The 14628-nt window shown below is 43.8% G+C and overlaps 1 protein-coding gene across 1 annotated transcript; it reads right to left on the bottom strand.

The window, feature by feature from the left end:
- Nucleotides 1–10347: 10347 nt before the first annotated feature.
- LOC103646666 (transketolase, chloroplastic-like) lies at nucleotides 10348–14162 on the bottom strand. The gene is made up of 7 exons (XM_008671369.4): nucleotides 13635–14162; nucleotides 12991–13081; nucleotides 12802–12907; nucleotides 12420–12702; nucleotides 12182–12330; nucleotides 11571–11724; nucleotides 10348–11479 (listed from the first exon to the last, which is right to left on the bottom strand). Exons 1-7 carry the CDS (start codon nucleotides 13794–13796, stop codon nucleotides 10523–10525), a joined length of 1902 nt encoding a protein of 633 aa, XP_008669591.2. The 5' UTR covers nucleotides 13797–14162; the 3' UTR covers nucleotides 10348–10522.
- Between the last annotated feature and the right edge of the window lie 466 nt (nucleotides 14163–14628).

Raw genomic sequence — 14628 nt, 5'->3', positions numbered from 1 at the left:
AAGTGTTCTAGGGTTTAAGTGGCACTTAAACTCTCTAAGTTTAGTCTTTCTTGAACATCTTCACTAACCCTTGAGATCATACTCTAATTCTTATCTCATACCCTTACATGCTTCTAATCCTTAGGAAAGTACCCTATCCTAGGGTCAAAGACCTCTTTAATCAAGTCAAGTCATCACACCACAAGTTTGTTTTAAAATTTTTACCTAGTGGATGCACTCTAGATGTAACATACATAATGAAATGCCAATGCATATGATGTCATGCCAAAGCTTTAGTTCTTGTAACACCAGGGGTGTTACAAATGTAAGCCATCTGAGCGAAAGCGATGATCTCAAAGATGATTCAGCCGAAGCTAGCTCTCGAAGTGCTACCGAACGAAAAGCTTCGGAGGCACAATAAATTTTGGCAGTTAGTAGGTGAAGGCAGTAATATGATCTGCCATCACCTCCCTCGACCGCTTTTATACTGAAAATGTGTGTGAAGCCGTGCGGGTTATAGAAATTGTTCCCACGCAGCACCACAGCCCCCCCCCCCCCCCCCGCAACGACTTAACTTCCAGGTCACTTGTTTTTACTTGAAAACACATCATTGTCTTCTTAAACGAGCTTTAGGAAGGTGTTTTTTGGATCTTCGGCATAGGGCCTCCAAGTGATAAGTTTTGCGATCTAAGCTCGTTTACAAAGAAAATAAACTTATACCGCAAGGGGGTACTGTTGGGGACGTTCTATGCCGAAGATCACTTGTTTCACCATTTACTATAACATAAACTAGTGTATTTCAGGAATCTCTACTGATGGACGAAGCAAACCTTCGGTCGGGAAGGCGTGCAATGAGGCTTCGCACATACGTGCAAGTGAAAAAATGCTAGCTGAAGTCAATAGCTTCGGCGACGACAGAGGAAGTTCGGGTGTAAGTAAAAGGAGAAGGCGACAAAGATCTGAACCCGCGCGGCCGAGGTTGGAGAAAATATGTTACTGTCCTAATGGCATTTGTAAACAACGAAGGGCATGATTGTAATATTGTACTAAGTTGATCCGTCTCTCTTATAAATAAATGAACAGTATCCCACATAAAGTACCTTTGGCCAGGTGCTACAGCTTTGTATAGTTCAGTCTTCGAAATACCTTCGTGCTATCTTACATCAAGAAGTCGAAATTATGATTGTGAATTTATCTTATATGACAAGAGAAATAAAATGTTAAAACACATGAGATATGTTTTCATATCTTACTTCGTCATGCTTTGTATTTCCATTCGGTTACTCTTTACGTTCGTCTTCGTCTTTGAACTGTTATCCGAAAAGATAAATTCAAGGACGAAATTTTCTACTTTTTAAATTTATCTTGCCTTGTTTTTTATTTCATACAACAATTGAATAACCGTTAGAAATAAGTCCTTTTTGTTGTAGCGTCATTTTCTTTTCTTTTGTCGCACGGACCTGATCGTTATCTTGGCATATGAAGTAGAACAGAATTGAAGAAATGAATGTCACAAATTCACAATACTAGTCGGTTGTCCGTGCGTTGCGACGGCTTATAACAATACCCACGTAAACTATCCATCATAAAAATTTCAATATTTTTTATTAATTGTCTCCGCTCTCTGTATAATATATTTTTTGATTTGATTAACTGATGTTATTGTTTAATTCATGCAAATATGTCTTGGTACAACACGGCCAATGAAGTGAGCGATTAGAAGAGAATTCACAACGATTGACTGAATGAACAGAGATTATAAAATGACATAATTCCATCATACAGAGACCAAATAAGAGAAAGTTTATGAGATCAAGTTTATAAAATAAGTCCTATGAAGTTAAACTTATAAAAAAGATAGATCAAAATATAGAGTGATTGCTAAAGTCAGGCATTAATAAAAATTGGATGCGCTCCATATAAATTACGCTACTTCGTAGCAATTACTAACGTTTAAAACCAACAAATAACCTTTCATTTTGCTGTTAGTGTGACAAATCATTGCTGCTCCATCCAATTCAGCAACCTCAAACACCATATAGTCCATTGCGCCTGTTGGAGACTTGTTCTCAAATGCTATGAATCAACAACAAGGCAACATAAAATGTTAAATATCAAAAGCCCTTCGTCCTTCAAATTATTTCCCTTCGGATATAACGAATTTAGGACGAAGGTCATGAAAGACATACCTTCATGATAATGATAATGATAAGAAAAATGGAGAACATTCAAACAAAATATAGAAAGAGACATAATTTCTATAGACATTATTATTAATCTATTTCTATTCTTATTACTTGCTTGAACAAAGATAAATTATAAATGTACCTTCGTCTTGAAGGAAAAGAATACAGGCGTGACGCAAAAGTGAATGCTAAGTCAGCGTGAACAGTACAGGGATACTGTTCACCTATTTATAGGCACGGGTCGCAGCCCATGCAAAATTACAATAATGCCCTTTACATTTATCAATAACCCTATAGTAATTCTTCGAGGTCTAGTTTGGCTTTTCATCTTTAAGTCGGTTTCCCCTTCTTGCCGTGATACCGAAGCTCTTTTGCATATAGCTTCGTGATCATCTTAACCTTCGTCATGATCGTCGGCCCAGTCAAGCTTCGTCTTGACCGTGCTTCTGTATACCCGCAACCTGATTCCTGATTCCGAAGATACCTGCTCGTATACTTAGAAAACATTGTCAAACCACGTTTTTTAGGACCTTCGGAAGCCGAAGGCCCCCAACAGTAGCCCCTCGCAATATTAATTTGCTGGAATGATAAATTTATATTGCGACATGGACGAAGGCTTTGAGCCGAAGGTCCGAAAAAACACCTTCCCTTTGCTAGAATAGCAACAGTCTTTGACAAGCGGAACCCTCCAGTTTTCGACATAATGGGTGTATAAATAGGGGCTCGCCACAATTTATTTGGCACGCTCTCTTGCCATCTGTTTTGCCTGCTCAAATAGTTTCCTGCCTACAAATATTTGGTTGCCTCCCTAGTTTTAAGCTTCGGAAGCGAGAGGCAAGAATTTCGAAGGGATGTCTGAGGAGAAGAAGGTTGCTGCCGAAATGAAGCTGAGCCTTTCTGAAGAGATGCATCTGGGTTTTCTTCGATCTATGTCGAAGACTAATACAGAGAAGATCACTAAAGAAATTTTGGAAGGTTTATCCGAAGATACTGGTGATAGCGACAGCTATGATGCGGATAGTGGTGGTGAAGACCCCGAAGATCGACCCTGGCGACCAAGCCATGCAGTTTTCGGCAAATCAAGTATTAAAGAAAATCATCTTGTCAACATGAGGGGAAGATATTTCCGGGATTTGTCTGTTGTAAGGGCCGACGAAGGAGAGAAGACTTGTCCAACTCCTGAGGAAAATGAAGTCGTAGTATTTCGAAGCTTCTTGAAAGCTGGACTACGATTTCCCTTGAGTAGTTTTGTTGTGGAGGTGCTGAAGATATTTGAAATCCACCTTCACCAACTTACCCCCGAGGCGATCATAAGGATGAATATCTTCGTGTGGGCTGTGAGGAGCCAAGGCTTGGAACCTGATGCAAAAAGCTTCTGCAACATACACGAATTGTTATACGAGACAAAACCCTGGGGTAAGGAACAATATCACAACAACTTTGGCTGCTACAGCTTCGGCTCTCGGTCTGGGTCAAGCTGCCCAGTGCCAACCTTTCGAAAGAGATGGCCTGGCGACTGGATGACGGAATGGTTTTACGTGAAGAATGACTTGAAATCTCGAGAAGATATAAAGAAGATCATTATGCGCCCCATCTGGCAACGCTTCGGCCTGCGAAGGCCGAAGGTGGAAATGAATGAAGCAGCTGAAGAATGCCAAAGAGCCTTCGGAGTTGTTTGCTCTTTTATTGGGACAAGGGATTTAACACAAGAACACATTGCCTTCAGAGTGTGGCCTCTTGCAGATAATTGGGAAATGCCGAAAGAAACTGTTAAAGAAACTGACGAAGGTGGGCTAGTCAGGCTGAAGTATACATTCAAGTACGGAGACAAGTTCGTTGAACCAGATGATGATTGGTTAAAGAGCATTGAGACTGTAAGTGATGAATTGCTTGGGGTATATTCGAAGGCCGAAGACACTGCATTGTCAGCGGCCTTCGGAGGCCGAAAAAAGAAAAGACTCAACCGAGTGTTTGATGCAGTCGGGTTTGTCTACCCCGACTATCGCTATCCAATACGGGGGCAAAAAAGAAAAGGCACAACTTTTGCAAAAGAAGCAGCTGCAGCTGTTCCTAGCGAGCCAACGGTGAAGAGAAAAAGGATAAAAGTTCTCACACACCGGCCACGCTATATTGAACCAGCCACAGTGCCTGAGTTCACCGGTGAGACCTCTTCGGCCACTGAGGCTAAAGAGCCAACCCTGCTGCCAGAAGTCACAGAAATGGCTGAAGTGCCAACGACAGAAAAGATGGAAGAACCAAAGACGGAAGAAGCGAAAGCATCAGCTGAGGGAGTGAAAATATCAGAAATTTTAAGTCCTTCAGCAGAAATTGAAGCAGCAAAAATTAAAGAGGGGCCAAAAGTGACCCCAAAAAGAAAAAGAATGGTTAATGTGTTAGATGTTTTGGAAACAATTAAACTTCCAAGCACAACCCCAAAGAAGACTGTTGAAACTTCTGAGGCGCTTGCTGAAGTATCCGTTGCTAAAGCTCCGAAGCAACAGACTGGAGTTGAAACCGGGCCTTCAGAACCAACCAAGGTAATACCTTTGGAAGCAGAAGAAGGAAAAATTGCAAAGGCAACCGAAGAAATGAAAATGTCAGAGCCAACTTTGGTCGAAGAAATTGATACCGCTGCCCCCGAAGCATCTTCCAAAATATACGATTATATCGTGCGACATGCTTCGGGGAAAAAGTTATCGGAAGAAGAAGTTTTTGAAGCTAATCACTATGCCAAAGAATTGAAATATACGAAGGGGGCACTAGAGTTCAATGGGACGAACGAAGAAGATTTCCTATACTGCCTCCCAGACAACAAAGAATTATCCGTCTGTCGGGAGATGGCTAGAAGTATGGGGTTTTCGAAGCTCGAAGCTGGTTTATGTGCTATGACGAAAGAGTATCTCGCGGATAGTCTTGCGTACAATAGCCTGAAGGTATGGGAATTGGGCATTTGGAAATTTTATAATTCGTAACTCATTCTTTTATTTTTATACGAACTCTTTTACATGTAGGGTTTAATTCTAAGCAACGCATTGAGAGCACAAAAGAGTGCCGAAGACGAGAGCTATGAAATTGCGTTCAACAACCTACGATCAGAAGTTATTAAGCTGAGAAACGAAGCTCTGGAAAAGGATAAAATTCTGCTCACATTGGTAGACAAGGTAAAAAAGGACGAAGCTGCCTCAAAGGCCCAGACCGAAGCCCAAAAGCGTGAAATTAAAGATCTTCAGAAACAGCTAGCTAGAGCTAAAGAAGAACGTATACTTGAAGAAACAAAACGAGAGCTTAGTGATCAATTGGCCAATCATTTAGCGTGCATCCCAGAGAAACTGCTATGTTAAATCCATAGAATGCGTCAAGAAGATAAAATCCAGCTTCGCCAGCGTTGGCGCATTCTCTAGCGAAGAGAATTTCTCAAGAGGCAATCCTGAAGGTCCAATGGAATGGATCAGTCACGAAGCAGAGGCCTTCGAGGAAATCCTGAATAGCCGCGGCGACATCTGCGCTTTTTCGGGTGCTAGAGGGATTGCTGCTGTTTTGGAGAGGAATTTAGCGCAGTCCGAAGCTACCTTGTCTACTGAAGACATTAAAGACCCCTCACCCGAAGCAAGCATGGTCGGCGGGAAATTCATCACCGATATCTGGGATAATGGCGGCCGAGAATTGGCGCAAGAAATTATTCAAAAGAGTGAAAAAGGCATCCACGAAGCTAGAAAAGTAGCGGAAGCTGCCGAGAAAAGTACAGAGCCCGAAGGGCAAATAGGTATTAATTAGTGGTTTTTGTTATGCTGTAATTTCTAATTCCAGACTTTGTTCGCGGTTTGTAATAGTAATATAGCCGTATCTTCTCTTTCCTCAGAACCTGCTGAGGCATCTCCGGGCCCCCACCCGAAGGGGGACGATGAAATTAGAAAAATGGCCGAAGCCATTATGGACAAGGTTGTCGACCAGCTATTGAATGAAGCTGCAGAAATAGTGCTTAAGGAGGATTGAATGTTACTGTAGAAACATTTAAAACGTAACATGTGTAATATATTGTAACCTTGAATGTAATATATAATCTATAAGTTTAATTCTTTATGATGCATGAAATTTTGCATACATACCATTTTTTGAGCCTTCGGCGAAAAAACACCTTTCCTTCTTTTCATGCTTCGTGAAGAAAATCCTTTCTATATCACAAGAATTTGCTTACTTCCCCGATGAAAAATGTCCAAGCTTCGTGAAATATTCTCCGAAGCTATAAAAAAGTTTTGTGTTACATCTCTGATGAGGCTACACTTCATCTCGATTTGTCTGGTGCCTTAGCACGATTTTCTCTTTTCCAAAATATTCTCCGAAGACTAACACTGTATCCCCTTCTTGTTCCACATGCAATATGCTGTATGATGCTTATGTTATGCAGAATGATGTGATGATGTTATGTTATGCAAAATGATATTTGTGCCGCAGATACATATCCCTGTAATAGAGCACACACACTTTTTATCTCAGCGCTGACTTTTCGCTGTAAGCCTCCCTTAGGAGCTTCTTCGCCTTTTACTTTCAGCGGAATCAGCGTTTATTTTTCGCTGTAAGCCTCCCTTAGGAGCTTCTTCGCCTTTTACTTTCGGCGGAATCAGCGTTTATTTTTCGCTGTAAGCCTTCCTTAGGAGCTTCTTCGCCTTTTACTTTCGGCGGAATCAACGTTTATTTTTCGCTGCAGTTTCAGAAAACTTACTCTGCGTTCCCTTAGGAGCGACTTTTTACTGTTTCGAGGAATTTGTACTATGTCCATTAGGACAAATGTTTGATAACACAAAGGTCCTTCATGCCACCATAAATTTGTATGCTTCGGCAAATCAAGCCTATGGAAAAGACATATTTTTATTATGGTACTAGACGAAAGTGTTACAAGAAATCGAAAAACGATAAAAGACACTTAAACTCCTCATAATTGTTCCTTACTAACAAAAAGGTAATACTGAATGTAAGAATGCGAAAGAACTGCTATTGAAGTAGGATATTCATCAATAAATGTGCTTCGACTCTGGCACAGTGCTGTTGACTGTGCGAGCTTCGGACTCCTCTCTGAAATCCCTCTGAAGGTGATTGTGCTGACTCCCTCCTGGCTGCTGTCCTCGCTGCGTCGGCGACGGTGGTGGAGGATGCTGCCAGGATGCTTGGGGTTGGCTCGCCGAAGCGACAGAAGCTGCGGGGTGGTTGCCTACATATTCTGGAATATAAGGCGAATGATACGAAGCAGTATGCATGACCTGCTTCGGCTGACTTTGTTGCGCAGCTGCTTCTGCTATCTCCTTCTGTTTCTGGATGGTAACGTGACACATCCTGGTGGTATGGCCCTTATCTTCACCACAGAATAGGCAATAAATTTTCCTTGGCTGATCTCCAAACCTTCCCCCGAAGCCCCTAGCGCCTCTGCCTCTTGGCGCTGGCGGCCGAAAAGAAATTTGCTGCTGGCCCGAAGCTTGTGAAGAGTATTGTGGCCTTTGCTGCTGACTCCCTCGATCATCAGTTTGAGCAGAGTTATGAATTGACCTAACGTGCCTCGGGTGAAATCTTCCTCCGAAGCCCCTGGTCATTTCAGAGAACCTGAATGCTTCCTCCCTTCTTTGGCGAAAGTCATTGTCAGCTCGAATGTATTCATCCATCTTTTGGAGCAGCTTCTCCAACGCTTGTGGTGGCTTTCTGGCAAAGTACTGCGCTGAAGGTCCCGGCCGAAGCCCCTTAATCATGGCCTCAATGACAATTTCATTGGGCACTGTTGGCGCTTGTGCCCTCAGACGTAGAAACCTTCGGACGTACGCCTGGAGGTATTCTTCGTGGTCCTGGGTACATTGAAATAAAGCTTGAGCAGTAACTGGCTTCGTCTCAAACCCCTGGAAGCTAGTTATCAGCATATCCTTCAACTTCTGCCAAGAAGTGATTGTCCCTGGCCGAAGAGAAGAGTACCAGGTCTGAGCAACACTCTTGACGGTCATGACAAAAGATTTTGCCATGACTGCCGTATTGCCACCATACGAAGATATAGTTGCTTCATAGCTCATCAGGAATTGCTTCGGGTCTGTATAACCGTCATACATGGGGAGCTGGGGTGGCTTGTAAGACTGGGGCCATGGTGTAGCCTGCAATTCTGTTGAGAGAGGAGAAGCATCATCAAAAGCAAAGTTTCCATGATGGAAATCTTCATACCAGTCGTCCTCATTGTGAAAGCCTTCCTGATGGAGCTCTCTGCGTGGAGGCCTTCGGCTCTGATCATCTTGAACAAGATGACGAACCTCTTCAGAAGCTTCGTCTATCTGTCTCTGAAGATCAGCTAGACGAGCCATCTTCTCCTTCTTGCGCTGCACCTGTTGCTGAAGGATCTCCAGGTTTTGGATCTCCTGGTCCAGGTCATCCTCCGGAGGTGTTGGACTAACAGCCTTCCTCTTCTGGCTTCGGGCCTCTCTAAGAGAAAGGACGTCCTGATTGGGATCCAGTGGCTGTAAAGTACCAGCCCCCTGTTGCTGAAGCTTTTTTCGGCGGCATGACAAAGGTGATGCTTGCCGAAAGTGCTCAAGACTCAAAAAATGGAAGTGAGTTCACCGGAGGTGGGCACCAATGTTGGAGACTTGTTCTCAAATGCTATGAATCAAGAACAAGGCAACATAAAATGTTAAATATCAAAAGTCCTTCGTCCTTCAAATCATTATTTCCCTTCGGATATAACGAATTTAGGACGAAGGTCATGAAAGACATACCTTCATGATAATGATAATGATAAGAAAAATGGAGAACATTCAAACAAAATATAGAAAGAGACATAATTTCTATAGACATTATTATTAATCTATTTCTATTCTTATTACTTGCTTGAACAAAGATAAATTATAAATGTACCTTCGTCTTGAAGGAAAATAATACAGGCGTGACGCAAAAGTGAATGCCAAGTCAGCGTGAACAGTACAGAGATACTGTTCACCTATTTATAGGCACGGGTCGCAGCCCATGCAAAATTACAATAATGCCCTTTACATTTATCAATAACCCTATAGTAATTCTTCGAGGTCTAGTTTGGCTTTTCATCTTTAAGTCGGTTTCCCCTTCCCGCCGTGATACCGAAGCTCTTTTGCATATAGCTTCGTGATCATCTTAACCTTCGTCATGATCGCCGTCCCAGTCAAGCTTCGTCTTGACCGTGCTTCTGTATACCCGCAACCTGATTCCCGATTCCGAAGATACCTGCTCGTATACTTAGAAAACATTGTCAAACCACGTTTTTGAGGACCTTCGGAAGCCGAAGGCCCCCAACAGCGTCAATGTGGTCTCAGAAACGACCTAATGCTTGCAAGAGCAAAGAACGTCGTGCCGTGCTTGGGTTATAGCCTCAGCCCGTAGTGCTGGCCCAGCCCGACACAATTATTTTTTATTTTAGAAAAAAACATATATACCTATATACAATTTATATTCAATATTAAAAACATCTTAGCGTGATGTTCTACTGGTTAGATAGTTTCATCCCGTGTCTCCCGCCCTTCTTCCATCAGGGCATAGGTTCGAACCCCACCTCCTGCTCCGTTTTTTAACATTTTACGTTGATTTAATTAAATAGATTAACGGGCTAACGAGATGGCTCGACACAGTTAGCAGGCCGGTATGACGTGCCTGTGCCATAGTTGTGGCCCACGTGCATCTAGCCCGTATCGGGCGTCGTTACGCTGATTTAATTAAATGGATCAACGGGCTAACGGTTTGGCCCGACACAGTTACAGGCCGACATGACGTGCCTGTGCCATAGTTGTGGCCCGCGTGCATCTAGCCCGTGTTAGGCGTCGTTTGACATTTATAGACGTGCAACGGATTAATTTGAAATAGCTGTGAGGGGTTATTTATAAAAAATGATGCATGACGACCGTTGAAACTGGTGCTTTAAGTATAGTATAGATATGATAATATCACCAGCATTTTATTTATTCAAGAACGTGCAACTGGACGTTCTCATTAAAGGCTGATTTGGTGACCGGGGATCCCGAGGGGAAGAAATTCTCTTGCTATTCAAAATTGAATTGCAAGGGGATTCCTCCCATGGATCCCTAATCACCAAATCAGCCCTAAGAAGGATAATTTTTATTATTACGACTAATTTGGTGACCAGGACCTGGCTTCAGGTTCTTAGAGTCTGAATGTATAGGAGCATCGGAGCAAAGCGCAAATTTGCCTGACAAGCTACACATCATTAGGTGAACATGCAACTTGCAGCTCGTAAAGATCCTTAGAAGTTCAGATACTTACATATGACCATAAATAGTGCTTCAAGCCTTCAACCCAGTGGCACCATATACCTATCAAACTATGTGTTTCAGTAATGTGACGACCATTTACAGGGCCTCGGCTGCTGCAATGACGTGTTCCACTGTCAAACCAAGTTCCTTGTATATTTTCCCCGCAGGAGCACTTGCACCAAAACGGTCGATACCAATAGCTTTGCCTTTCTGTCCAATATACTTCTCCCATCCAAATGTGACCCCTGCCTCAATGCTAATCCTAGAAGTAACCTCACTCGGGAGAACACTTTCCTTGTACTCCTCAGGCTGCTCCTCAAATAGCTCCCAGCAAACTAGTGAAACCACTCGTACGGTCCTCCCCTTCTTCCGCAGCTCGCCTGCTGCATTTTCTGCGATCTCAAGCTCTGAACCAGTGCCAATGAGAATGAAATCAGGTTTGTTGCCTGATGAGTCATCGGAGACAATATACCCTCCTTTAGAAACAGCATCGACCGATGTTCCTCTCAGCTGCGGGAGCTTCTGCCGTGAGAGGGCAATGACTGAGGGCCTTTTCCTGTTAAGAACTGCAATCTTATAGGCCCCCGATGTCTCGTTTCCATCAGCTGGACGAAGCATTAAGATGTTAGGCATTGCTCGGAGGCTGAATAAATGCTCAACAGGCTGATGGGTTGGCCCATCTTCCCCGAGGCCAACGGAGTCGTGAGTCATCACGAAGATCACCCCAGATTCGCTTAAGGCTGAAAGGCGGATGGAAGCTCTCATATAGTCGGTGAAGACAAAGAACGTTGCACAATAAGGTATCAGACCAGGGCTGTGAACAGCGATGCCATTCGAAATGGCACCCATAGCATGCTCTCGCACACCGAAGCGAATGTTTCTCTCTTCAGGAGTATCCCTCTGGAAGTCACCAAACTTCTTAAGCAGTGTCATGTTTGACGTTGCGAGATCCGAACTACCTCCAAGAAATCCAGGTATTACTTTGGCAAGTGCATTCAAGCACTGCTGAGATAAGTTCCTAGTAGCATCAGGAGACATTTCAGGAGTGTAGTTCTGCAACGAGACAATGAAATATTATCTATCATTCGCATGGATAACAGAATACTGATTGCACATGACACTAGACGTTCAGAAGAGCACTAACTCGAAGAGCATTTTCCCACCCAGAAGCCAGTTCCCCTGAAATTATGCTCTTTAACTCAGCAGCCTCCTGGTTGTATTTCTTTTCATATTCTACAAACCTGGCATTCCATTCAGCTTCAAGTGAAGCACCCTCATCGATATGGCGACTCCAGTGCCTGCGATTGATAAGTTATGTAATTACACTTGTGTGCAGAACGTATTGAGTTTAAATACATTAATTTACTCTTTACTCTGAGCATAAATATTTTTAACAAATCACATCATACGTGTAACAAGAACCATTAAATATTTTACTCCAACCAGACCAAACATTTAAGAACTTGTACAGAAAAAAAAACATTCCAAACATATGCATACAAGATCTTCACAATTTCATTTGGGAAGAAACAAAGCATGGGTGCAGATGGTTCTTACATGTATCCCCCTTAATCCATGTGTGTTGAAGTGATAAACTAAATTTCACACTAAATCACTCCAAAACCCATGGATTGGATGGAGGATACATGGGCATCCAAACATGCCCGAAAGTGAACTCAATTACCTAATTATAGTAGTTTTCTCTTACAGCGCAGCATGGGTTTAGCAATGACATCATTGCTGAATGAAACATACCTCTTCACCTCATCTGGAACATGGAAAGGCTCATGAAACCAGCCAAGGTTGCTTCTAGTTGCCTCTACCTCTTTTGAACCTAAAGCGTTACCATGAACACTATATGTGTTGGCCTTGTTCGGAGATCCAAAACCAATAGTGGTAGTCACCTATAATGTGCCATTTATCTCATGAAGTAGCACCAAAATGACAAGTAAATGAATAAATAAAACAACATTAATACCAGACTGCCAGTTACCTTGATAAGAGTTGGCTTGTCTTTAACTCCCTTGGCTTCGTTTATTGCAGTACGTATGTCATCATACCCAGTGTTGCCATTCTTCACCCAGATTGTATGCCACCCTAGTGCCTCATATCGTGCAAGCACATCTTCAGTGAATGCAATATCTGTATTACCATCAATTGATATGTGGTTGTCATCATAAAAAGCTATCAATTTTCCAAGGCCCCAGTGACCAGCAAGAGAGGCCGCTTCATTCGAAACACCTTCCATTTGGCAACCATCCCCAAGTATAACATACCTAGGTAAGAGCACCGAGTAGCAACACCATATTACCAACATCACAAATTGTGCATCACGAAAGTAATTCCAATTATAATGCAAGTGGCTAGTAATTTACGTGTAATGGTCCACGACTTTCATGTCAGTCTTGTTGAAACGTGAAGCTAGATGTTTCTCAGCAAGTGCTAGTCCAACAGCATTTGCAAAACCCTGCCCAAGAGGACCTACATGGCATCAGAAAAGTTTAGATATCAATTTAAGTATCAGAAGAAGGCAAAGCAAAATTTAAAATGTTTCAGCTGGCAACCTGTGGTGACTTCAACGCCAGGTGTTTCAAAATTTTCTGGGTGACCAGGAGTTCTGCTTCTCCATTGTCGGAAAGTTTTCAGATCGTCCATCTGCGCCAGTAAACATGGTTATCAAAATTATAAGCAGAGAAAGATCACCCGACAAAAGGAGGAATAGTCACATAGAAATGAGCATAAATGATTGGAAAGAAGAGAATAATAGGATAAGAAACAAAGTACACAATACCATGTTGGTGGATCGGTATTCACTCTGAAAAGCTTTCAGCTTATCAGCCTTTTCTGCTTTCCAGAACAATTTATTTCAATTTGCAAGCACTAAATTCGTAATACAGATCTCTACCATCTACGGATTTCGGTTCACAAAACTCTCTTTAAAGTCTCAAACCTTTGCTAAAAAATCCTAAAATAAAATCTGACAACGATGAGAGAGTTGCGACTTGCGTCGTCCAATTGATTGAGGTGATCAGTATCACTTGGCAGTTTCAGGACTAAAATAGTACATATTCAAGTTTTGCAGCCCGAAATTCTTCAACGCCGGTGTTTAGCAGCAAAACCCAAAATCAGACAGAGAGGTGTGTGCGTCTCTGTGTGCGTGGATAGGGTAGAAACATGGAGTGGGTTCTGTCAATACTCAATAGCTCACCTTGACGCCATTGTACCCAGCGAGGTGGAGGAGAGCGTACTGGATCATGCACCCGTGGCCGGCGGAGAGCACGAAGCGGTCGCGGTCGAACCAGGCGGGGTTCTTCGGGTTGAACCGGAGGAACTCGTCGAATAGAACGTGTCCCAGCGGCGCGCAGCCCATGGGGAGGCCTGGATGGCCAGAATGCGCCTTCTCCACGGCGTCGACGGCCAGGAACCGGATAGTGTTCACCTACTGCTCCACCAGCTCGGGCTCCGCCGGCTGGGTTCTTGCGCGGAGCACGGTGGTCAGCCGCGTGCCTGTCCTGGGCGCCGCAGCCAAAGGAAGGAGGCAGCGGGCGGGATAGCGGAGGAGGCGGAGTACGCCGCGGCCGGAGCCGGTCGCCGCGGCGGCGGAAGCGGTGGACGCAGGGGCGGTGGAGGCTGGTGTCACCATGGTTGCGGTCTGCGGACGGAAGGCGGATGCTTCTCGGACGCGCGTCGCGATCACGTTAATCGTTAACGAAGAGGGGCCAGTCAATGCGGCAGTGCGGAGGTGGCGTAGCGGCGTGACACCTAGTCCCGGAAAGTGTAGGCTGCTCACCAAATGTAGTGGGCCCGGCATGGAAGCAACTGAATTATGCCACGTCTCGCTTGACGTGTTTGCTCCGGGGCAATTACTGGTGGCGTTTGGATTGTTAGAATAGATAGATTGACGAACGGTACGGAGAATGGATTTTCTAATCGTAAAATGCGCATGCGCGACCGCACACAAATTATCAATAACATGTTAGTGCATAGCGAGAACAAACAACATATGTATTGAGCACCATTTACGCACTATGCATGGCCGGAAGTATTGAAGCCTGGACGGTCTGGCCGGATAGTCCGGTCATATATGTGAGTGTGAGGATACATGATAGTATAGATGTCCAAACGGGCCACCCGGCACGGACCCGGTCCGAACCCGTTTCGGCCCGGTACGAATAGGGCCGAGCCAGGCACGGCCCGTTGAT

The sequence above is a fragment of the Zea mays genome, chromosome 2 (assembly GCF_902167145.1).
Source record: "Zea mays cultivar B73 chromosome 2, Zm-B73-REFERENCE-NAM-5.0, whole genome shotgun sequence".
Classification (NCBI taxonomy): Eukaryota; Viridiplantae; Streptophyta; class Magnoliopsida; order Poales; family Poaceae; genus Zea; species Zea mays.
The sequence above is the reverse complement of the archived record's forward strand: the minus strand, read 5'-3'. Positions and strand labels throughout refer to the sequence as shown.

Bases quoted from the DNA above. Each gene is read 5' to 3' on its own strand.
- LOC103646666 (XM_008671369.4), bottom strand. From the start codon at position 13,796: ATGGGCTGCGCGCCGCTGGGACACGTTCTATTCGACGAGTTCCTCCGG. The intron at 12,331-12,419 runs GTAACTGGCAGT...GGCACATTATAG, and splicing joins ACAAGCCAACTCTTATCAAG to GTGACTACCACTATTGGTTT. The intron at 11,480-11,570 runs GTTAGTGCTCTT...GTCTCGTTGCAG, and splicing joins GGTGGGAAAATGCTCTTCGA to AACTACACTCCTGAAATGTC.